General features: G+C 41.9%; 1 protein-coding gene across 1 annotated transcript in view; it reads right to left on the reverse strand.

Annotated features, from left to right (window-relative positions):
* LOC117044556 (protein eyes shut homolog) overlaps positions 1-26,191 on the reverse strand; it is a 150,365-nt gene that overhangs the window by 33,585 nt on the left and 90,589 nt on the right. Inside the window, exon 11 of the mRNA XM_033145374.1 lies at positions 4,304-4,563. Within this exon, the coding sequence (XP_033001265.1) occupies positions 4,304-4,563 (260 nt within the window). The remainder of the gene's footprint in view (positions 1-4,303; positions 4,564-26,191) is intronic.

The raw sequence follows: 26,191 nt of genomic DNA on the forward strand, positions 1-26,191 counted from the left end.
CATCGCTGTAGTCGGGTGCAACAACTTCTGGAGGGCCAGAGGTTTGCCATCTCTGCTCTAACGACTAGTGAAGTCCTGTGATACCCATTCCATGCAATCACATTCTTGCTACTACTCTGCCATTTTCAGAGTTGTCTGAATCAGTTCCAGCAGCATAAAAAGCTGCTGGAGATCTAATAATTTATCTTGGAAGATGCTGGTCTAACTAAAAAAAAGAGAGCTGAGACTGGGCCAGAGAAGCTAAAACATATTGACAAAAGAGCATTCAAAGTTCAGGGTAGTGTGCTTTATTGTTACTACCGGTAAGTAGCAAACATAGGGAGATAATCTCCAGTACTAAGTCAGTACTTCAGCATGAAATGACATTCCTTCAGGTTCTTTTCATCTAAAGTGGGCCTTCTAAAATCTATTTCTGAACAATATAAAACTAAGTAATGCCATTCTTATCATGGAGGCATGCAATCTCTGATACAAACACACACAGAGAAAAGCAATATATATTATCTAATAGATTTCGTTCTCCGCAACTTTGGAAAATATGGCAGATTTACTTCTTGCTATTTTATCAGCAACCCATGGCACACATTTCTCTTTAGACAAAGGCACTTGTTACATTTACTGCTCCATCTCTGGGCCCCACAGAATGAAGGCTTGAACACAGGCATCAGAAATCAGGATGCAGATCTCAATGGTATGTTATTTTCCTATTTACTTAAGAGTGTTTCCTTTAAACCACAGCATTCAGGTCTCAGTGCTGGAAAAGACAGCGATTGTCCCTCCTCAGATTTCTGGATGAATTAGAACAAGGTGGGGAGTGCTTGCCCCTCCGGCAAGGGCTGGATTTGCTCTGGGGAAAGTGGTCAGGGGCAAGTGACCATGGTGGCTGGGCCAACTGTGGAAGGAGTGGAATGACAGCAATGAGCCAGCGAGGTGAAACAGGGTGTGGTCTAAGGAGAGGGGTCTGTAGAGAGTGCCAGGGATGGATTTGACCCATGTTCTGAAAGATCCCCATGCTGGGTTCAAGTAAATAAACTGTGAGATGACCCATGCCAGTGACTGTGGCCTAGTTCACAAAATCGTAGAATTACCTGTATGGGTTCAAAACAACATCAAAAAAGACCCTTACGGCACTTTCAGACTATCACTTTTCCAGGTGGGATTCACTGTCTTGCTGGCAAATTCAGATTATACAACTAAAGTTGATTTGGCATTCCTGGGCAACGAAGCCCACTTCCCTCCAAAATCGGACTTTTTGCAATAAGGGAAGTGACAGGAAAACGCACTGGCAAATGTAGAGAGTCAACTGCTTGATGTAACATCATATAATACCCCCAAAACATATCAGAATGAATGCTCAACAGTCATCAACACTCCCTGTAAACTTTGAGCAAACAAATCAAGATGAACGCTTCATAAACAGGTAATCTGGAAGCGACCTTAGATTCCTAAAGGAAAATACTACTGATCGCTTGGGTGAATACAGAAATTAGGAAGAGGCTAGCCAGCTAGAGCCAAGTTTCAGGTTAATTTAATGTGATCTAGCAAAAAGAAATGAGAACTGACTGGGCATTTTCTCTCTCTTTTCCAAAAAGTCTCTATATGCTACTTAAAGCCGTTTAACACATTTTTAAAATGTTAGCAACATTATTACAAATTAACATCATCAACTGCAATCAATTTGCAGCGTTCAAAGTATTTGCACAAAGTAAGTCTTCAAAAAGCATCATAGTGTAAATGCTCGTTCATGTATTGGGCTGGGAAGAAAGTTCACTCATTTAAGTTATAAAACAGAATGATTTTTATTTTTCAGCAAGCTGTTTTGTAAATTGGCATATTAATTGGGCGCCTAACAAATATACATTTAGTGCTAATGTATTGTTATGGTAATGATATTTGGTAGCATGTGTACTAGAATAATAGGCACATTTAAATGCAACTGCTTGCTGCTGGTGGTCATGCAAATCAGTCTAGCTCGGGATACAAATTATAAATCAATAGTGCATGGAAATGATCTGATACAGCCCTGGAGAACAACACTTCTTCTTCTTTTATTTATTTACACAAAGTGGCTTTTTCGCATTTCCCAGCAAAGTGGCATATAGCTCAGAGGAGACTCTGGGATATTTTCAGTCTGGCGTGTCTGATGGTTTGACCTTGCAGCCTTTTCTGTGAGTAAACAGGAACTGCCTACTGAATTGACACCAACCTTGTGAACCTCTGCGTGAAAATATTTACCTAATCAATAGCAAACAATAAATAGCAAGTTACTGTTTGCAAAGCATTGGCAGAAGACAAAATACCACTCATGTTCTCACACACTGCATTTCTCAGAGAAAAGCTCCAAATACCTCTTGAAGTATCCAGAGTTTTATTCCTGATGTTAAAATGGGATATTCCCCACAAGGAGCATCGCGAATCAATCTTGATATCTTCCTTTTATAGCAATGCAGTATTAATCAATTGCAAAAGGACCCAAGTAGAGTTCTGCTGGACCAAAGACCCAGCATCTTGTTAGTCAGCGAGATGTGTTTGGGAAGCCCACAAGAGATCTCTCTCATTGGACTCTCCTGCTCGTGCTTCCCATCAATTGGTGTTCAAGGGCATACTACCTTGGGTACTGGAGGTAATTTATTACCATGATGACTAGCAGCAAATGATAGCTGCCATTTTAAAATTACGAGGACCCCTTTCCAGCTGTATGGAAGGCTATTATCACATCTATTTCACATCAGTTCTACCCTACAAAGGGCCCTCCATATGTTGTTGGACTACAATTCCCATCACCTCTATCCAGCATGCCCAATGATCAGGGATGATGGGAACTGTAGTCCAACAACAGAGGTTGCCACATTGGCAGAATCTGCTTTCCAAATATGCAGGGGTAACCAACCTCCTTTCTAAAACTTTGCACATCTCATAGCATTCAAATGAGGATCCCTAGACTAATGCTTCCTGCACATGCTCATAGGCTCCTTCCTTTTATTTTCTTGTGCTCGTGGTATTTTTTGAAGAAAAGTGTCAGACAGTAGCGCCTTGGCATGCCCTACTTTGTTCTGCTCTTCTCTTTACACCTTTTCTTTTCGCCACTTGCAGCAAGTCTAGAATTTCAAAGATGTGACTGAAGCTGCTTTGGCTTCCAGGCAGGGCCATTTTTTTTTGTCTCGAGATGCTTTCACAGAAGTAGCAGCATTCCCTTCTGGTTTGCATCCAATTGCCTTCATTGCAGATGGCACAGAAGAACTTGTCCACATGCACAGAAGAAAGCCGAAGCTGACACTGCCTCCATCTCCCCCTTTAAAACCGCTGCTGCTCCATTTTCTGACCCAGCATGGCATATTAAGGGGATGTTCTGTTTCACCCACCCACCCAATAGCACCACCAGCCTCCTTCTCACTCCTCAGACACACACACCCTCTCTCCCTTTTCTTGCTGGTGGTCTTCACTTGGACTGCCAGCTTCCCTGGAGATCATACTCAGCTCCCCTTCTGCCATGGCTGAAATGCTCTACCTGGCCAGATCAGGACTCATCAGAGAAGCTAGGGGCAGCAAGCTGCTATATTCAAAAAGGCCTTTATAACCACCAGACCATGATCCCCGTGCTCCATATTACTGCCAAAGCTGGGGGGGGGGGATTTGCAATGGAACCACGGAATCCTCTAGCCATGTAGTCAAATGCAATGAAAGCACACAGCAACCAAACCATGCTGTTCTTGTCTCTCAGGTTAGCAGCTTCCCCTTTGCCAGGCTGAAGAAGAAGAAGAAGAAGAAGAAGAAGAAGAAGAAGAAGAAGAAGAAGAAGAAGAAGAGGAGGAGGAGTTTGGATTTGGTATCCCGCTTTTCACTACCCGAAGGAGTCTCAAAGCGGCTAACATTCTCCTTTCCCTTCCTCCCCCACAACAAACACTCTGTGAGGTGAGTGAGGCTGAGAGACTTCAAAGAAGTGTGACTAGCCCAAGGTCACCCAGCAGCTGCATGCAGAGGAGCAGGAGAGCGAACCCGGTTCACCAGATTACGAGTCTACCACTCTTAACCACTACACCACACTGCCTCTGGCCGGTCCCCACTATTATCCTGATTGATCATTGACTATTTTGTATGCTGGATGAAGGCTCAGAATAGAATGCAGCTCGTTTGGCACCGGCTGCCTAATGTACACACCAACGAGTATTGATAGGACTGGGAAATGCCTTGCGCCAAACTTTATGCTTACACTGTTTTAAACAGTAATTCAGAAGGCTGCAAAATTGACAACATTCCACAGTGTGACTTGGATGCAACCATTTTGATAAGTAGTGCCATTTACCTTTTTGACAGATGCACAATGGCTTCCCATTGACTTGCGCCAAACAAGTAGAGTTGTTGATACATGGGTTGTAGGGGTCATCACATGGGTTGTAGCGATACTGGCAAGTCCTTCCAATATAAAATGGAGGGCAAACACATAGAAATTGCCCATAGACAGTGGACTCGTGGCAGGTGGCTCCATTCAGGCATGGTTCAGAATCGCATTCATTTATATCTTCACTGCATTGCTGCCCTGTCCAGCCTGCTGCACACAAACAACTAAAGGGGGAAGAGAGAGGATAATGAAAAGTGGTGAATGCAATCTTATCAAACAACAAAAAACATAAACTCTTGCAACAGTCTCCTATATCTGCCCCTTTGCTTTGATCTGTGTTTTCGGTACTGACTTACAGTTTTCCCAGGGGCTTTTTCCTCAACAAGTAAAAATAAACCCTGCTACATAGAACAAAGGAATTCATATCTGAACAATGTGTCCTACAAATAAAATATCTGCCCCATCATCATGCTCAGTGTTAACTGACTTCCACATGCAGAAATGGCCGCACAAATATATAAGTATGTAAAATGCGCATAGCTTGCTTTCCCATCATTTAGGACCCCAGAATGGCTCACAGTTGCAAATGCAATTTAGAACAGTAGAAAAATACCAATAATCAGTCAAATAAAACAAGAAATTAACAATTATAGCAGCACAGCCTTAAAGAAAACAAATAGGCAGTAGCTAAGAGTACCGGTATATGAATATTTTCTGCCATTAAAGGCCATTAGGCTTAGCATGTCAGATGAAATATAGCAATGATGGTGCAAGGCAAATGTGCTCGGAGAGAAAGTTCCAACATAGGCCATATCCGCACAACGGTATCATACCACTTTAAACGAATCCTTGGAACTGAAGAGTCCTATTCCTCTCACATAGCTACAATTCTTTAAGTTGATTAACAATCAATCCATCTCAGAGAATTCTGGGAATTGTAGCCTCCTGGTTTTTTTTAATTTTTTTTTATTTTGAAAGAAAGAAAGAAAAGTATTTGTGTAGTTTCATCGATTCTGCGAGAAGCTACCTAGGAAGCCAATGTATATTTCTTGCACATCCTTCATGGTGCTGAGATTAGATTTTAAAGGTAGTCTGAGAGAAAGGTGGGATTTGAACACAGATTTTACCAAGTTCAGCTATTTTTCCACTTGAGCATAATTCAGGAAAGATGCAAGTTGTTTTCAGGCACTCACACAATAAGCAGAAAACTTGCACCAAGTGAGCCTGCCTTGTGGTTCTCTGCCAGCCATGCATAGGGGAAAACATCTGTAAAGGGGAATCCAATTTGCACAGGCTCTGTCTGCTAATGGGAACCCTGATTGTGCAGGGTTTACCTCAAATCTTGGAAGATAGGAAGGTGACAGGACTGCCAGAGTAAGTGATGGGAAAGATGGGGCCAAAGGGTATGGGCCCTCAATCTGAGTGTGTGACCCCCTCCCAAAAAAACCCCCTTCTATTGATTGCATTTTCTCTCATCGTTAGATGTATCCAACTAAGAACTGACCAGCTGGGTGGGATTCACCTAACAAGCTCCATCAGCGGAAGCCCTATGCAAGGACTTCCACTTGCACAATGAGGCTTTACCCCCACACTCCCCTCCGCAAGCCCCCCACAATTGGTTCTGGTGGGGGGGGGGGTCAGGAGAATGACAGCACAAGAAAGAGGATTGTTCTGTCTGCCGAGCTGAAATGCTTGCAGATACAGACTATTCATCATTCATCATAGTGCAACGGTGAATGCTACCCACTGAAATGACTGAACCTAAGTTATGGCTCGTCTACACTCACACTTGTCCAAGCGGTTTTCTTTTTGCCCTGACACTTCCCTTGGCAAAATCTGCTATTTAGCGCAGAATCAGATCCAACAACAATATGCGGGAAACCTGTTTGACGTTTGCTCCAATTCAGCTGTAAAGATCAGGTTTCCCCAGGGGAAAGCAGAGGGGAAAGTGGAAATCTAGTTGAGTCCTTAGTCACATCCATTCATTTCAATGGGCCGGCTGTGAGCAGACCTAGCATCCCGTGGGTTGTACCCTATGCTGTGCCAAAAGGATTCTGCCAATGCAACAGGACTTCAGTTTCCTCTTCTGCCCCCACACATGCCCCTCAGAGTCTGCTCTAGATGGTCTCCCCCCCCCCAATAGCTGATTTGGCTGGTGCCCAACGGGCCATAAGGGACAGGAGAGGAAAATGAAACTGCATAGCGCAAATGAAAGTCCCTTGCGTCAGCAGAGCTGCAGCACTGGATACGGCCCTGAAATGTTCCCCAGCCCCTTCAATCTCATTCTCAAACATACCTACCCCTGCATGTGAGCATGTAGAGCAGAGTATACGTAGCCTGGTTTCTGAACTGTAAAAGTTTCCCTAAGATCTATGAAAGGCAACATTGATGAGACTGCATGCCCTAATTTAATTAAGTGACACAAATATGCAGTGTACTGATCACCTTTATTACTTAAGTGTCCTGATGACAGCCACAGCATGTTAGAAAGTTGCCACGAGGACTTCCGGCGGCAACGCCATTACGGGTGGTCGTGGGTCGCTTCGGCTGCGAAGCGCCCAGTCCATCCCGGGGGTTAGGAGCCCCGCTACCGCAAAGCGGGGCTCCGGTTGGGGTGCGGGAAGAGCGTCCCGCACCCTGGGCTCCCCGGCTGTGCCCGTTGTGGCTCCGAACCCTTCCCTCGCCCCCCCTGTAAAGGGGGAGTGGGGGTGAAGGGACGACGGAGCTGGGCCATAGGGGATATGCCCCAACCGGGATGTAAATGCGGCGACAGAGCCTGTGATGAGCGTCTAAGTTCTACCTTTGATGTATGGATTTAAAGAAACCCGGTGGTCGTGAGTATTTGATTGGACTAGATACTGTGCTTTTTGGACGATCCGGGGGGAAGGAGAAAGGCAGCCTGCCTCCCTCCCTTCGAGTGAAAGAAGTTAACCAATTTGAGTGACTGCTGCTACAGAACTGGTTACAAAGTATCTAAATTTGATACATGAGACTGTTGAAATTTTCTTTTGGGAAGTAAACTAGCGGAAAATATCTCCGTTTAAAGCTGCGGTATTTGCGCTCCGGCTTAGGAAAATGGCGACGAACATAGAGACAGGAATAGTAATCTGACACCCACTCCCTCCCCCTCTACCATTATGCTGGGCTTCGTCTTTGAACTTGTTTTGAACTCTGGACTAACGGATGAACAAAGGCTCAATGCTTTGAGGCTGGAACTGCTTTATCGGAAAGTGAAAGTCTTGTGTGGGGGTTTGAAAAGAAATCTATTGCCCACAGAGGAGGCTTTTAAAATCTTTGATACTATGGAAGAAAGCCTTGCTAAGGAGCTGAGAGGGTTGTTGGAAGGATGGAGAGAAATGACAGGGCTACTCCGGGAAAAGGATTCGTTTTTTGGGGGTGGCAGCCCCAAGACGACGACAAGATTTGTTATATCCAGTCCCCGAGGTGTGAGCTCGGGGGCAAGGGACAAAGAATTAAGATATTTACAAGAAGAAAAGGAATGCTATAAAGAAACGGAGCAGCTGAAAGAAGATGAGATGGGTACCCTGAGGCTCGTTACAAGGAGTGTTCTGAACTGTGCCTGGATCTGTGGATATTTGGAAAAAGAAGACATTTGGAAGTTTGGTTCTGGCGTCACCAGGAGAAGGACAATGGACAGAGGGGGAGTGGGGTGAAGTATTAAGTAAAATCTAAAACAGTCTGTTATGGCATTTTGAAATCGGAGGGTGAACACTGTCAGCTATATTTAGTTTTATTTTTTGTTTGAATAAGAAAGGAGATATTTGAAGTTTCTATGTTATTAGCAGCAGTTTAAAGGACAGAGGAGATAGTGTAGATTTGATAAGAATGATTTATGAAGATTTATGATGATGTGTTATAAGTAAAGTCAATATAAGCCGATTGAGTCTATAGACTAAGATGATCAAGATTAAGATGAATGTTTTATTTTATATATATAATTGAGTTTAATTTTTAAAAGAAGAGGTTAAAAAGTAGATTATGGGTATAAAATCGAAGGTGAAAAGGCAGGGGAAGTCAACTGTCAAGATTAAGAAAAAGAATTTTTTTATGAGATGCTTAAATAAGAAGGAAAATCCTGGCAAAGTATGTATTTGATTTATAATTGTATTTGTTTTGTATGTGTATAAATGTAGGTGTGGTTAAGGGTGTATGTTGTCATAAGTAAAAAATGTCAATAAATTCTTATAAAATAAAAAAAAGAAAGTTGCCACATGCACTGACATTTCCAGCGCATTTTGAACGGAAACTTGACACATCAGAAACTCCTACATATTAGAAGGCTGCTGTTTCTCCACATTTGAACACTGGGAGAGAAAAGGAGGAGTGTGGAGGGCCGAGTTACAGTGCAGAATATCTACATTTTAAGCATGGAATGTGGGGACTTGCTTTTCAAAGCCTGCCCTTCTCTAAGATGCCTTGCAGTAAATGATGCAGATGAGGATAATGAGATGCACCTGTGTTTCCTCTCCAAATAACCCTCATGGCCCTGCTTAAAAGTGGCACTTCCCTACTTGGCTTCTTTTAATTTTAATCAACACTAACTATCTGGAAGCATTTGTCGCCGGTCTGGTGTGCCAAAATAAACATATTGATATACCGCATGCCTTTTAGAAGGAAATGATCTTTTCCTTTGTTCTGTGCTTCCCTCAACTAAAATGTCATGTGTGTCACCCATATTGGAAGAAGTAAACAGCATTTTTCTTCTCCTCCCTATCTCAATGCTGTTGGAGTTAAACGCTGCCCTTTTGTCCCACAGCCAATGTGAAGCGTCACAAACGATGCCACAAAGTGAAGCATGAGACAGGCCTGAGATCTAGGGTGCTGCTGCTGCTGCTCCTGCTGCTGTTGTTACTGCTTTTCAACTCCTAGGTGCCTGTGCATGTGAGCCAAATGTGTTCATAAATTTAAGTAGTTAGCAAGGACTATTCCTCCATAAATGCCACCATCAACGTGTGGGGGTAAGATGCCCCCAAATAAGCACAAATCATAAGTGGCAGAGGATGGTGTGGTGGGGATGCACCCTTTACCTGATCTCCTTCTGGCTCCAGTGAGCAGGGGTCGCTCTGGTATTGCACCCCCCCTCCAGCACACCCGCCCCGGGTGCCAACAAGAAACACTCCACTGCTTTTTCTAGCTGCGACATAATGAAGACTCCTATCTTCAGCTGCAATCTGAATGCACCACTTGAAAACATGGATGCAAAACAGAACACTGGACCTGCTCTAACAAATGAATAAACCAGCCATATACAAAGCATCATTTGGGGATTGAAAGAAAACAAGCAGGGGCTAGTTAGGCTAGTTGCATGCCTTCAGCCCTGATCTCCTCCCTAACAGAATCCCCACGTGACTTCATTTTGCTTGCCTCTCTATTCCTAAGTAATGCCAGTCTCTCCCCTTTTCTTTCACCACGGCTGCAATTTACCGTTACACATAGCTGCTGGAACTGCTTAATGAATCATTGGCTTGTTGTTTGCAATAATGTCATATTTCTATTTGCTAAGACAAAGTGCTGCGAGGTGTTTATTACCTTGGAAATTTTCAGCACTTTTAAAATAAAAAAAAATCCCAGATTGAAAAGCAGATGCAGTTAATTGCCTGCCAAACAAAATCTGCTGCAGGTAGCGGCAGAAGATGTTTTACATTAAAAAGAAGTTGCCAGATTTTGACAAAATGTCCTTGTGTAGCCAGCAGAGCTGACCGTACCAAGTCCTTCTGGAAAAGCGACCTGCATCCCATTGTCTGGTGGGAGATAAACAAAAGCTAATGGGCTTTTTCAAGTTTGATGTTTCTTCCAAGCTTGCTGAAGGATCAATCAAAGGACTTGTTTTTGCGTAGCTACAGGCCCTTCCACAATACAAACTATTCAAGGCTGCAGCGCTAGAATGCAACCTCCAATCTGCCTCCTCTTAAACATTCCAAGCGCAGAAAGTAGGTATCTGGGTTAAACTTCTCTCCTTTAATTGTAACCACCTCATCCTTCCATAATCTGCACCTCAAAAAGCCAGCATTGGGAAGATGAGGAGAAACAACCCATCCATTCGCCACATCCATGGGACAACAAAGCTGCTGAAAGTAACTGTGTCAAGTGCTCATTCAACAACCATTCACTGTATACTGTATTTGGTTTCCTGTGCATGCTATCAAGTTTCATTGCAAGCCACCCTTGTGGACAAATCCAAGATGCCGGCTATCAGAACCATACATGGCTGAATCATACTTAAATAACCTAACAAGTACCATTTGAAATAAAGGCACACATGTTCTGCTATGTAAATTTTTTCCCTAAAAATAAGCAAATCTATCTTACTTGTAACAGCCCCATCATCATCCACCACCCCACCATTGATTCCCCCTCCCACAAGTTGGGCAAGACCTTTTCGGCCCAGTATTTATTTATTTAACTTGTTTGTTTCTTTGTCTACAACAAATTCAGCAAAGAAAAAAAGTTAAAGAGAAATGTGTTCGAATGAAGCAAGTTTCCTGTCTTTTGTTGTTTATGTTTGAAAACACTACCGTGAGCTGAGTTAATGGTAGATTAACATTTAATCTTGATGAGCCCAGAGCCTCTCCAGAGTAGTTGCATGTTTAGACCTTTTAACCATTCCCTAGAAATAAATTCACACGACTCAGATATATGGTTTGGTTTTTGGCAGAATTTAGGTCACAACCTTATTGATTACAATCAAGTGAGTGGTTGCATAGGCTCTGGTTCGACTAGCTCCTGGTACCCCTGCAGGCAGCGCTGACCCAGAGCGCAATCATCGGTCAGCCAAGGGTGAACACCAGGGACAGCTGCAGACAGGAGTGCCCGCCAGCCAACCTGACATCCCCCGGATTCAGGCACGGGCACAACCCCTTTCAGGGTTGACGAAACCAATGAGTCCCTAGAATTCCTTTACCGGAATACCCTTCGCACAGGAGTGGCCAGACCGTTCTGCCACCCCATCACTTGAACCAGAGCCTATCCGCAACCTTACAAGTTGTGATGATTTGCTACACGGCAGGTGAAACCCAAGTGGCAACAGACAATCATCCAAGTGGGGAAAATTCCTGCCGTGCCCCTGCCCCAACGACAGATGCCACATAACAAGGTCATAGCATAACAAGGTCAAGCGCAAGCCCTGAATATAGGGAGAAGTGGGCGGGTGTTCCAATGCAGCAACCCCAAGAGGAAGCTCAGGCATCCCTGCATGGGGTTAAATAGGTCCCTTGATGTCCTTTACTTGCGTCCCATTGGCCAGATTGAACCCAGCATTGAGGGACCCTCCAATGGGGGTTGTGGCTATCCAAACAATTCTCACCCACAACACAGGGTCTGGTTGCCAGGTCGTACCGCAACATGTGCCCTCTGTGAGGGAGGACCCGATTAACTTCTCTAGTCAGGACACACAACTCAACCAGCTCTCCAGGAGATGACTTCCTGGGTTCTGTGGTTCTGTGCCAGATTTTTAGTTCAGAATTCACACATTACAAGAAGAATGGTGAGATCCTCAAACCACTGTGTTGTAGACAGTGGGTGTTTATCCTTCCAAGGTCAAAATATAAGGATTTTGACAGCTCACAAAATCCACATTTGTTGTCCTGCCATTAATCCCATTAGTGAAAGGTAAAAGGACCCCTGACCATTAGGTCCTGTCGTGTCTGACTCTGGGGTTGTGGCGCTCATCTCGCGTTACTGGCCGAGGGAGCCGGCGTACAGGAATCTAATTCAAGAGTGGATGGACATCTTGTAATATCAAAGATTTTGATAGTACAAAATTGATATGGACTATTTAAGACCAAAAAAGAATCTGGACATGCCCTCGTTTTATGCCCCAACAAGGCATTTCCAGTATTATACATCCAGTCTAAGACTGTGCTTTTGGCCCAATATTAATTATTTCTGCCTTTGCCCCAGTATAAATTATTGATCTGTTGCTTATATTTTATAATGTACTTTTGTGTTTGGAGTATCTCTTGGAATAGGATTGATACTCATTCTACAGTTTCAAAAATCGATGCCTGTATATTGAAAATGGATCTTTGCCACATACCAAAGGTAAAAGGGCATATTCTCATTTCCTTTCTAGCCTTTCAAACCTCCCTTATCCTCCTTCAAGTTCCAAAATTCTCAAGGATTAACCCTTTTGAAGTCCACCCAAAAATCCTTTATTTATTTATTTTTTTAAAAAAAGACTCCTCCAAACACAGGTATTCCTAGCATTTCACTTTCTTTGCAAAGCTGAAGATAAAAGAGGATATTGACCCTATATGGGGAGAAAAGCATTTGATAGGAGAAAGCTGGCGGGAGAGATAAAGGAAGGAGACTATTATTATCCTAACAGTGAAAGAATATGCCTTTGCATGTGCAGTCTTATACAGGGAAACCTTAGAGGGCTTATGTATTTATACATATACATATATATTGTTCGTTCTATTCAAATTGACTCCTTCCAATTTAATTGGTTCAGCCCTTTTTGCCTCATTCCTTTTTTAATTTCCTATGATTCATTTCTCCATTTCTATGCATTTCTTATCACAGTCTCACCACTCATAATCACTTTTATAATAGCAGTAAAATAGCATATTTTTAATACATTGTGTATCAAGTGACACAGCACACAAGGAACAAAATATCTGAGACAGAGGCACATTAATTATTATGCATTTCTATTTCACTTCATGTGCATGTTACCTTTCTCTCATCACCCTTTAAACTGATGAGCACATGTGATCATATTTGAAAGATCAGAATTAAAAAATCTCAATTTAAACACTAGTCACAAATAGTTTGCGGAATGGATTTAAGTACTGTGTCCCTGTTCACATCCTAAGCTTTGAATCTCGTAACTACTTATCCTTAATTAGTCTCATTTAAACAGAGATGAATTCTAGAAGGGTAGTCATCTTAGTTTGATGCAGTAAACATAATATAGAGTGTTATGGCACCTTAAAGACAAAGAGAGGAACAATAAATCTGTTGGCCTAAGGTGCTTAAAGACTTTTATTTTCAAGTCAAGCCAGTTCCTGTCAAAGAGAAAAACCAACTACCAGACTTTTAGGAGACATCTGAAAGCAGCCCTGTTTAGGGAAGCTTTTAATGTTTAATAGATTGTTGTACTTTAACATTCTGTTGGAAGCCGCCCAGAGTGGCTGGGGAAACCCAGCCAGATGGGAGGGGTATAAATATATTATTATTATTATTATTATTATTATTATTATTATTATTATTATTATTAGACAGCTCTGGAGTAAATACATAAAACTTGTACATTGTTCAGTTAACATCTAGAAGGCCACCCCCGTGTTAGTCTGACAATAAAATACATCCACTAAAATTTATTAGAATTGCCACTTTCATACATATCTACTGAATTTTATCAAAATTCAGCCATTCTAAAGGTGCCTCTAGACTGCCACTATTTTGTGGGAGGGATTCAGGCTCATACTAGCTCAATTAAATTGGTCAAAATGTTCTGTTATCCTAGTGCAACAAATCCTTTTAAAGGGACTTTTTGCAGTTAGGAAAGTGATGGGAAATGAACTGAAATGTCAATAATCTTCCTGGATCAGGGTCCCGACAGAGTGTTCTGTTCCTCTACTTTACTGTGTCAATACCGCTGTGGGTTTTAGTATATACTATTTCTATGTTTCTCTAGGTCCATGGACTTTCCAAAATGTTGCCTGTGGAAACTCAAAACATCTGGTTTGTCTTTTGTTTAAAGACAGCAGTGGAGGATATATGTGTGTATGTGCGTGTGTGTGTGTGTGTGCGTGTGTGAAAACCTCAATTTACAACAAAATAAAATAAAAAATTCCTTCCAGTAGCACCTTAGAGACCAACTAAGTTTGTTCTTGGTATATGGTGGTATATGGCAGACCAACACAGCTACCTACCTATAACCTCCATTTAAGTTATTTTTAAAAAGAAATTCGACATTACTCTGCTTTAACAAAAAAAGCAAAACAATTCCTCAGAGTTCTTCACAATTACACGTCTAGACAGCCTTACAATTTAAGGCGTATCAGGATGCCAGTAAATCCTATCGGACGATGCAAACAAAGTCACAAAAAGGCCACTGTGAAGCTGGAATAAATATATATATACTTGGAAGACTACACACCACTCAGTCACATCTTAATTGTTTTAGGATAAGAAAGACAACCACCCACCCCAGAGATTATGGAAGAAATGGCATATGAAGGAAAGGGGACACCCCCAGCTCCTAAATTACTGTTTTGATTTCAGTTTAATATGGTTGTATTCCAGCCAACACACACATACATCCCGGATCAACGAAACAATTACAGTGGAACAAGAAATTGATTTCTGGAATGTTGTGTGAATCCAACAAAATCCAGCAGTACATGCACGGTCAATTTCCCCTTTGTTATCAAGTAAGAAAACCCTGTCAAAGCGTTGTTTGAAAGCTAAGTGAAAGGAAATAGGACCTTCTGCAGCTCCCATCAGCCCCTACCAGAATGGCCCATGTTGAGGGATGATGGGATTTGTAGTCCAAAACATCTGGTGGGCACTGGGTTGGCGAAGGCTGGTCTAGGGCACTCTTGCTCTCGCTCTCGCTCTCTACTGCATCATGCTGAATGGCTTTAAAGGGATCCAAATATAACAATGAAAGTGAAATGGTCAGCCTCTAGCTCATAAAGGCCCACATTAATTAGACATGAAACAACTGCCCTTCCATTTAATTGCATACTAAATATAAATCCCAGCGATAAAAATGTCACATATTTTACTGAAATGTTGGTTTTAACAATGTTTTAAAGGCCAATATATGATTACATTGCATATTGTGCCTGTTTTATAGTTCTCAGAGAAGCAGGGAATTGGGAAGAACATTAAAAATGAAGTAGATACCATCTTGGATGGGTGAAATTGTCTCAAATACACAAATAAATAGATTGTGATCCCTCAGAGGTTATTTTACAGGCATTCAAAATATTACAGTTGTTCCTTTTGCTTGTCTACAGAGAGAAACAGTAACTCACTGAATCCTATATAGGCATATCACATTCTCTCTTCTTGTCTAGCGTCTCCCTTTAGCCTAATCTTATCTTGCAAAGCACTGCACATTGAATATTAACACTGAAAGCATTATGCTCCATGTTTCTTCTTCTTTTTTTACAAAGAATTTATTGCTTTTCCACATCAAAAAACAACAAATACAACAGAGAAACAACAAATAATAACAATCATACAAAGAAAAAAAACAAATATTACAAACTACATCAACATAATAAAGAAACCATGCTCCATGTTTCAATGGCACTGAAAAGGTTCTAGATTTTTTTTTTGGTGTGTGTGTGTGTGTGTGTGTGTGTGTGTGTAGACTTAACATCCACTGCAAACGAAAGGGTGAGAATTGACACGCAGGTGTTGTAAGACAACTAATATTTATTATTTTACTACATAATTTGATTCGCATAAGAAGAACTACTATACCAATAGTTCGGAACTTCAAATAAAATGCACCATAACAGTTACAGATAGGCACAGACACTGTGAATTCTACGTATGCTGTAAGGACTGACAATGTTTATCATCCCCTCTATTTTCGGCACCCAGGGTGCGAGTTGCTTTGCCTATGTGAAGATTCTGGTATGCAGATTAGTCATCTGACCTGAGTATGTGGTGAAAGACTAATCTTACCACCTAGTACTTTATGTAGCCAAAATGACCCTACCATCTACACAGAGAGACAAGGGTTGGGGAAACCCCAAGGTTTGCAGAAATACAAAAATATGGGGGGGGGGCATACACCAACTAGCCTGAGGTTTGGGTGGGATGGGACAGACTTACTGGAATCCTGAACAGGAGCAATCAACACTGCAGTATTTTGTTGCAGCTCCCACTTGTATGAATATAAAAGCCACTTCCTAATATTCTGTAATACTCAAGCATCATGGCCAGCAATAGACTTCAGAGAGCCCTTGGCATGACTAATTGTCCCCTTGCCACAAATGGTCTCCCATCCTTCCCCACTCCTGCCAATATTTATCTTTGGCACCTGGGCAAAGAGGAAGGGCCAAGGGGGTCCTTCAACTCAAAGCTAGACATCCTGGGAGAGAGGACTAGGAAGATGCACAGGTTGCATCTGCTGCAGTGTCTCTCTAGAAAGACCTTATTAAACTTTTGAAGATACCACTTAAAAGAGACAGGGCTGTAGGCAGCGGAGCCCAACTCCAAGTAGATCAATTAAAATCAATATATTTAAATTAGTGATACTAACTATAAACTATCGATTTCAATGGGTCTTCTCTGAATATCACTTTGTTGTTGTTCAGTCGTTCAGTTGTGTCCGACTCTTCGTGACCCCATGGACCAGAGTACGCCAGGCACGCCTATCCTTCACTGCCTCTCGCAGTTTGGCCAAACTCATGTTAGTAGCTTCAAGAACACTGTCCAACCATCTCGTCCTCTGTCGTCCCCTTCTCCTTGTGCCCTCCATCTTTCCCAACATCAGGGTCTTTTCCAGGGAGTCTTCTCTTCTCATGAAGTGGCCAAAGTACTTGAGCCTCAACTTCAGGATCTGTCCTTCTAGTGAGCACTCAGGGCCGATTTCCTTGAGAATGGATAGGTTTGATCTTCTTGCAGTCCATGGGACTCTCAAGAGTCTCCTCCAGCACCATAGTTGGATGCAACAAACAAACCCGTTTTAAAAAGCTCAAGTCAAAATACATCTTTCTCCACACTGTGCAGTAAAGATTAAGCTCAACCATTAACAAGATTTACAAAACTTCATATTTAATTAAGCTTTTCGGGCCTGCATAGATACTTAAAATTTTAATAGCAAATTTTCCATTTGAGCAAACTGAAGTGTTCGAAAAAGAAAGCTACAGTGCTGCAGGTCATATAAAACAGTAGGTAAAAGATGCAAGTATGAACACTTTTATTTTTTTTAATCACATTAGTGTTGTATAATATGTGGCTCAGTGTTAACAAATATTGAAATCCAAAATTGGGAGCAATGCTTATATTTTTTAAAAAGCCCGTCTGTTATGAGGCAGATTTCACGAAGTTTGTTACTGTGAAGACTCAAACTGTTAAACCCTGGGTGGGGCAGCATTCCTGCAGCCCCAAGGGTAAATAATAAAGTCATAGCCACACTATATGTTTAAAGCACTCTGGTCATGGCTTCCTCCAAAGAAACATGGGAACTATAGTTTGTTAAGGGTGCTGAAAATTCTAGCTCTGTAAGGGGGTATACTACAGTTCCCAGGATTCATTGCGGGAAGTCACAACCAGGTGATTTAAAAGTTCTTTAAATATAGGGTGTGGATGTGGCCTAAGGGGGAGGAGGACGACATTCCCCCCTCCACCAGGCTGATGGGTATAATTCCTGCAAAAATAAAATAGCAAAGAAAAACATTTACTGTCATATTCATTCACTCTCCATGTGCAAGTTATAGCTTAAGCTTTTTTTTCTTTTCTTTTCTTTTTTGTTACCTGTCACAATAGAAATGACCCATTTTTTTAAAACCTGGGCTTACTTTATGACTAATTTCCGAAAAACTATCCTCTAAATATTTTATTGCTGTCCCTTCCAAATATTAAAGTAGAGAGGGAGGGGAGTGTCCATGACTCTTATGCAGATGTACATTTTTTACAGGTGAAATTTTTCTCTCTGCTTCATGAACTTTGGAGATAAAGTCCTCCTTTTAAAAACTTTTATTACCTTCTTTACATAGCCAAAGAGGCGTTTAATGGAGGCCAATGTGATAATTACGTGTTCTGAATGTGCCCGCTTTTGTCCTAGTAAAAAACGAGCCTCTTCTTTTTCATAAAAAAGCTGTACTAGGACATTGTTTGCAGTAGTCGTTCTCTATAATACTTATTGATCTAACATAATAGAAGAATTTAAATTGCACACAGAAACAAGATGGCTATAAAATAAAATTCAATTATCTGTAAAAACCTGGAAAGGGGGGGGGAGGATACTGGTGTTTTTTTAAATCACTTATACTGAAAGAGTTTCACATTACTAACATGTTCCCCTAAAAAAGGCAATTTCCAAAGTAAAGTAAGATATACAATTGTTATGTGTACATTTCCTAAATGCACGGTTTTTCTTCTCTGCCAAAATAATTTTTGAATAGAGTACTTTAACGGTTGACTTTTTACTAGTGAAATAAAACATCAATGTGGGTGAATATGCTGGACACAAAGCAATAAGACATATCAGTTTGCTTTTGATAACATCTATTATTTGTATTTCTGAGGAGGGTGTCAAAGGTGACATTATATTATATTATTGCAGCTTTTGTTATTAATCATGGGCCGGATTCAACTAAATAGTTGTGCTAGCAGTAGCCAGCGCAATTATTCCTGCTAACGCAATGGGGCCTTTCCTACTCTCCTGTCCCCATGCTCCCCCATGTTTCGTCAAACTGGCGCTGCAGAATTGGGAGAAGCCCCAGAGCTGTGCACATGTGGGCTAGGCAGGAAGGAGAGAGATAAGATCCTTCCATCTGGCAAGCAGAAATGCTTGTGCTGGTGGAAAAATCCCATTACTGCAACATTTAAGTCTATTATTGCTGTTGGTGTTGTGCAGACATAGTAATTGGAAACAATTGCCTAAGACTACCATTGCCATTGGTGGAACTGAAAGAGGGTGTAACGCAGAAAGGCAGGGTTACACGCGCGATGACCCATAATGTAACCCCCGTGTAAATGGGGCGTTGCCTGCATAAGAAAAATAGTTCCTCATAGTTTCTGGACATTTTCCTGCATGCTCAGAGTCACCAAAGTAAGACGTCTCCAGGCATGCATTACTGTATTGGCCTGAATATAAGCCACATCCGAATATAAGCCACACCTTTAAAATTCAAGGGTGGGGGGGAGACAATACCCAAATATAAGCCTCTCCCTTAAAATTCCGCAGGCACTCACACCCATTTTGTTTTACCGTATGTCTGTTTCAGCAGCAATATCGTAAAAGCCAATTTTTGTAAGGTTGCAAATTTAAGCTGCGCTTTAACTTTTCACGGTCGGGATTTGGAAAAAAAAAAAAAGTGAAGCTCATATTCAGGCCAATATGGTATATACTGTACAGGTGTATACACTATTTTGGAAAGTTTGGGGAAACACAAAACAGGAAAGGCTTATGTTGGGTACTAGGGTGCAAGGGAACATAAACAGATCCCATTAGGACTGTGCCTTCACTCTGAGACCAAAACTAATTGTATGGGGGGGGGCGGTGAAGAGAGAGCAGATGCCCCAGGAAAACTGGTGGTCAACCCCTCCTGAGAAACAACATGCCCTTTTCCAGAAACACAACCTCAAGTTTTTATTAATGGCTTTTTGTGAAACAGTAAGTATGGCTTTTACAGCGGTTCTACATATTGTACATTTATGTGAAATTGCTTATTACTCATTCTCCATGGTTCAATGGGATTTAATGCTAGTGGCAATTCCCATAATACTTTCAAAATTTTGCTTCTTTGTGTATGTCATAGACATTGGCCATGCATGAAATATCTCATCTGTACCAAACACTGATGGATGGGTTTTCCTTTCATTTCTAATGAGCCATTGTAAAGTGCCTGCACCATTTTATATTTGTTTGTTTAAACTTCATATTTTACTAGGATTTCTCTAAAGATGTCACTGTGCTTTCAGAAAACCATTGAATCAAGGGCAAAAGAACAAACAAAATTGATTTTGTTATGACTCATCTGCAGCAGACATGTATTACAAAGGGTTTAGATTAGAAATAATGAGGTCACTAAGTTTCTTTTTCTTTTCTTTTCTTGCACCTTCTCTTAGTTTTCTCTGTTTATACGTCCTGCAATTTAAACTTTTCTCAGCCACAAGTGGCATGGTGGGGCTGTGCTGCTAACCTGACTGCAGCCCAACTGAGTTGCTGCAGCATACAGGGATGGAGACAGGGAGGGACAAGGTAGTGGTGAGGTTGGCATTGTGCAAATGCGCTAGTGAAGCCCATCTGGCATCCCTGCCCCTCTTGGTTTTGGTATGCTATAGTGGCTCAGCCAGACAAAAGTCAGGTGAATGGCACAACCCCACCATGCCCTCTGCAATGGAGGGGACCTTAGACCCAATGCATGTCCTCCTAACATTGTGTAGCTGCAACCTGCCTTTGCGACTCCATTTGAAAAATGGAGGCTGGATCACATGAATACTTCCCACACCACTGTCCCTCCACACTGCGCAATTGATGCTGGAATGCATTCGTTTGGATCAGGCCATTTCACATGGGAATTCACTAAAATCTAATTCATCCAGCACCCATACAGGGAAATAACTAGACTTCAACTCAATGTTATCCCAGCACTCACTATCAGTCACTATGCCAAAGTGTCCTGCCAACAGACTAAGAAAGTCTAAAAATATATAGTTCTTCTTGTAATAAAAGGTGACATGACATTTTCTTCATTACTGAATCGAAATTTCCTTGTGGCTGTCTAATGAGATTCATTCTATTGCCCATAGGTAGCAAGCATGTCTGGTTTTTTCCCCTTTCACACAGAATTTAGCCTGTTGCTGTTACCACTACATCAATAGCTTGCACAGGTGACCAGGGTGTTTGTCGTATTCATTCTAGGTTATTCTACTCACTATCTTAAATATCTATGGATTTTGGTCTGGTCTTGGAGCCATTTCAACCTATGTTAGCCTACAGACTTTGACTTTAGCTGGAGTAGCACAAATAACAACTTATACTGCTGTTGCTAAAGACTGTAGGTAGGATCTGGTTCCTTACTAACTGTTAAACAACTTGTTTTTTTCTAAATGACTATGGATGATTCTAGACCATCACTATTTTTGGGTGGGAGTAAAATCACATGCCAGCAAATTTAGATTGTGGAATTTCAGTTGAATGGTGTGTCTTGAGCAACAAATCTGCTTCCTGAAAGGATCAGGTGGAAAGTGATGGGGGCAGGCACCCCCAAACTAAGCCCTCCAGATGTTTTGGGACTGCAACTCCCATCATCCCTAGCTAACAGGACCTGTGGTTAGGGATGATGGGAATTGTAGTCCCAAAACATCTGGAGAGCCGAGTTTGAGGATGCCTGGGAATGCACTGGAAAGTGTGGAATAGCACCTGACCTCCCTGTAAACAAATAGAATGAATGCTCATTAAGTAGCCAGGATCATCTAATCTCCATGCAAACCAACCAGAATGAATGCTGAATAAACAGGTCATTATAGTCATCCATGAATGGATGGCACCCTTTTCCATGAGTGCACATTCTCCTTCTGTGAGTGCAAGCAGATAAATTGATCCCACCCTGTGGGGATTGAAAGCCATAGATTTCTGTTTCATCCCTCTTAGTGATTTACTATGCCTTTTTTATGGTTAAGTGGTTTCTTGCTTGTGTTTGTCACTCCAACTACCACTACACCCAAGTTACGATTAAAGGGCTGGCTTGAGAGAAGTGCAAGTTAAGCATGGCTGCAGCTTTGCATACATAATGCCTTGAGTTGGTCATCTCCCTTGCAAATCAGTGTGCCTAAACCTTGCATCTCTGTAAACGACTGGATTCCCCCCCACACACACACACATTGGTATGGAGCTGGAAAAAGCAAATTGGAATATAAATGTTAATTTCTATGCTGAGTTCAGCTTGCCTTCTGCTACTACTGGCAAGGCTATAAACTGCTGTTGCCTTACTGCTTTCAACTGCACCTTCCCCAGCAGCAGTCAACAGCTTCAGCCACAGATGGAGAATCTGTATAGTGCTTACTGGTCCCAGATGCCAGGCTCTGGAACACTTCTTGCTAGCAGCATCTGGCTGTTTTCCTGGCAATCCATCAGCACTTCATGTCCAGATCTTCCTCGGGTTTTGTGCTGAGCTGCTTCTCAGACCATTTTATAGTTTGGCTGTTAAACTTCTGTCTGGCCTAAAGTTATGCCCATGGTGGAAATGGAAGGTGGAGGGAGGGATGAGGCTGAAACTTCATTATACCAGTAGCAGGATAATGAGAACATCCATATTGTAGGCAGGGAGCTGGGCATGGCTGTTAGTAGCCCAAACGCAGAAGAATACAATGATAAGTGGAAGGTTCCAGGAGCCTGCTGCTTGCCTTTATCTGTTCATCTTGAAATTTGGGGAGGCTGCTTCACCACATAACTTGTTTATGCTGTTGCTAATACATCAGAAAGCTTACACACTCTGCAGTGGCAAAAATTTAGTTAAAACAGTAAGCATGTAAAAATATTACAATCACCCCATCAAGTAACTGGAATCTTCCTTTGCTGCCTCATTGAGAGCCAGTGTGGTGTAGTGGTTAAGAGCGGTGGACTCGTAATCTGGTGAACCGGGTTCACATCCCCGCTCCTCCACATGCAGCTGCTGGGTGGCCTTGGGCTAGTCATACTTCTCTCTGAAGTCTCTCAGCCCCACTCACTTCACAGAGTGTTTGTTGTGGGGGAGGAAGGGAAAGGAGATTGTTAACCACTTTGAGACTCCTTCAGGTAGTGATAAAGTGGAATATCAAATCCAAACTCCTACTCTTCCTCTTCTTCTTCTTCTTCTTCCTCTTCATCATCATCATCATCATCATCATCAAAGCATTTATTTATTTTTGCCTGTGGTGTTACAAACATGAAATCAAGGGCAGGCAGATCCACAGATAAGGATGCACAAAGATCGCTGTCTGACCAAACCACAGATTCAGACCCATTTCTTCATAAATGGCTCAGAGGTGGAGTTAAGCATTACAGTTCTCCTTCAGGTCAGACCCAGTCCAGTCTGCAGTTGATGCCATGGTGTGACTCTATCCCTGCAGTGTGGGATGTGGAGCGCGTTAACAAATAACGGTGGAACACACCAATCTGTATCTGCAAACATCAAGTAGCCACCCCCCTTCCCCTCAGTATTATTTCTCTTCAGAGAGGGGCAAATGAGACACCATTTTAATGGCAAGAAAAACAGTTTGAATTTGATGCTGATTGTATCGTAAGTTAATTGTTTAATATATGAACTTCACACAGGTTGGGTGGCTGGGCAAACTTCCACACATTTCAAAAGATCCCTTCCACCCTACAAATCACCATCCTAAATCATTCAAAAATTTCACCAACATCCAATCAAATAAAAAGTGTGGTATGTCCAACACTTTTCGTTTTCAATTTGTAATGGACTGTTGCATCCTTGTACAAATTTAGCACAACTTGCAAATACTGCATACTGCATTTTGCATACCCTGGAACATGCATAAGCTCTGTGGTTTTGCCTGCTCTGAACAAAGATTGTGGCTTCCCCATCCAAGCAAAATGAGACATATTAAATAACTGCTATATTGCTGCCTGCCCAGAGAGCTTACTTTTCTTCATTCTTCACTTGTTTCCACAGAACAGAGGTATTTTTACATAAAAACCCTAGTGAAACATAAAACTTAGAAAAACCTGCTATCAAAACATGGTAAACATTATTCAAGCCAATGTTTCCGTTTATATCTGCCAATAAAGCAGAATAGGTACCCCTAGTACCTTGCATGAAGAACTAGTAATCTTAAAAAAGCCCTATTTTATTCCCCATCAGGTGGAGGAGCCAAGGAAAGGGTTGCTCTGCTGAGCAGAGCTTGAGCATATTTGCTGCCAGAAATGGAAAAACACATTTAAATATTTGTATAGCTGCCTCTCGTAAGTTACCTATAGGTCCCTAATGCATGCAGGTGGTTGAGAACTCAATAATACAAAAGTACAGATGCAAATAATGCAGCTTATATCATCATCTGAACAATCACTACCTTTCAGAATAATTAGAAAATTAGTTTCCCATACATTATGCACAGCTGCCAAAATCCGGCAGAATCTGAACACACACACACAGTAATTTTTGACATAATTTCCCAGTGTGCAATATATTACTGTATTCTTCAATTATTTCCTGTGGGTGACATCCCATGATAGCCATAAGGTAAAGGGACTGATGAAGTTGGGGGGCACTCAGGATCCAGTCCACCAGCTGGATCCAGTTCCCTACCCCCTGACCTAAAAAGACATGTCACAAAAGGAATACCCTATGTACTGGAATCTGTTCTTGCTACCCTTTTCCCAATATACCATGGGAGAGATACACTAATCTTCTCCCCTCTTTCTATATGGACGCCACTGGAAATTTCCAGAACTTGCCTTATACCCAGGCATTCCTGCAGACCGGTGTTTCCCACACTTGGGTCTCCAAGTTTCCCTTTGGACTACAATTCCCATCATCTTTGACCACTTGTCTTGCTAGCTAAGGATGATGGGAGTTGTAATCCAAAAACAGAAGAAGAAGAAGAGTTTGGATTTGATATCCCGCTTTATCACTACCCAAAGGAGTCTCAAAGCGGCTAACATTCTCCTTTCCCTTCCTCCCCCCCAACAAACACTCTGTGAGGTGAGTGAGGCTGAGAGACTTCAGAGAAGTGTGACTAGCCCAAGGTCACCCAGCAGCTGCATGTGGAGGAGCGGAGATGCGAACCCGGTTCCCCAGATTACGAGTCTACTGCTCTTAACCACTACACCACACTGGCTCTCTGGAGACCCAAGTCTAGGAAACACTGCTTCAGACTCTGCCAGTAGTATTTTGGCAGGAAACACTGCTTCAGACTTAGAGCCAGTATGGTGCAGTGGTTAAGAGCGGTAGACTCGTATTCTCGGGAACCAGGTTCGCGTCTCTGCTCCTCCACATGCAGCTGCTGGGTGACCTTGGGCGAGTCACACTTCTTTGAAGTCTCTCAGCCCCACTCACCTCACAGTGTTTGTTGTGGGGGAGGAAGGGAAAGGAGAATGTTAGCCGCTTTGGGACTTCTTCGGGTGGTGATAAAGCGGGATATCAAATCTAAACTCTTCTTCTTCATTTACAACTAAATGCCTGGAAAAGCTTAAGAACCTTAGCTTTTCTTCACGCCCGCACTGAGGAAGTGGTTCTGTTTCCTCCATGAAAAAAAGCCATTTCATAGTTGTATGAACAGTCGTACGCCTTTTGTGCTCTAATGTAATAAAACCCATTGACATTCCTAGGAGGCGGAGTCAATTTCTGTAATTGGCATTGAAATAATCCTTGAACTCACTATTGGACTCATGATGAGATTTATTTCATATCAGATAAACCAATCTTGTAGAGGGAATAATAAATCTTATGCATTTAAAGCTGGCCACACACTCAAATGGGAAAGGGGGGGGGACTTTTCATCAGCAAACCAAACAACTTGTGATAGATGGGCAATTAAATAAATAAGGACGATTTGAGTTAGCTTATTAAATCTTACAAAGCTTTTGCATTCAGCCTTACTCCGAAATGTGCAGTCAAGTAGTCCATGATGACCTTTCCCTGCCAGCAGGATCATTTCATGTCAGCACTGACAGAATGAGAGGAATGAAAGATTCGCTCTTAGAATGCTTTTGAATCCTTTCGTTCTGACACTGAAGAGCTTGGCACAAAGAGACCTACAACTGCTTATCAAAGAGCTGTAAACAAATACAGAAGCTTTTAGGACTGTGGGTTGACGTGATTATCTGCAACACCACAAAAACGAAGCCATAGCATTGCTTTTAAAACCTTGGGATGGACAGAGGAATCCAGTTGCATCCCCCTTCTTAGAGAAGAAACCAAATGAAAGGAAGCTGAAAGACCAAGGATACCAAAACAACTCATTTGTATTGATTAGTAGAAAACATTCAGAGATGGTACAATAAATGGCCTTTTTGCTTGTCCTTAAAGAGCAAAAAAGAAAAAAGAAAAAGAAAGAAAAAAAGATTGTGGTTCATTAGGAAAACGCCTTAACACGGTTGCACTGCTTTCTCCCTTACAGCACTGCGAGAGTTACATCCCATAGCATAGTCAAAACAAAATAGGAAACAAAATAGGAAATTCTTTCCAG

This window comes from Lacerta agilis, chromosome 3, assembly GCF_009819535.1.
Source record: "Lacerta agilis isolate rLacAgi1 chromosome 3, rLacAgi1.pri, whole genome shotgun sequence".
NCBI lineage: Eukaryota > Metazoa > Chordata > Lepidosauria > Squamata > Lacertidae > Lacerta > Lacerta agilis.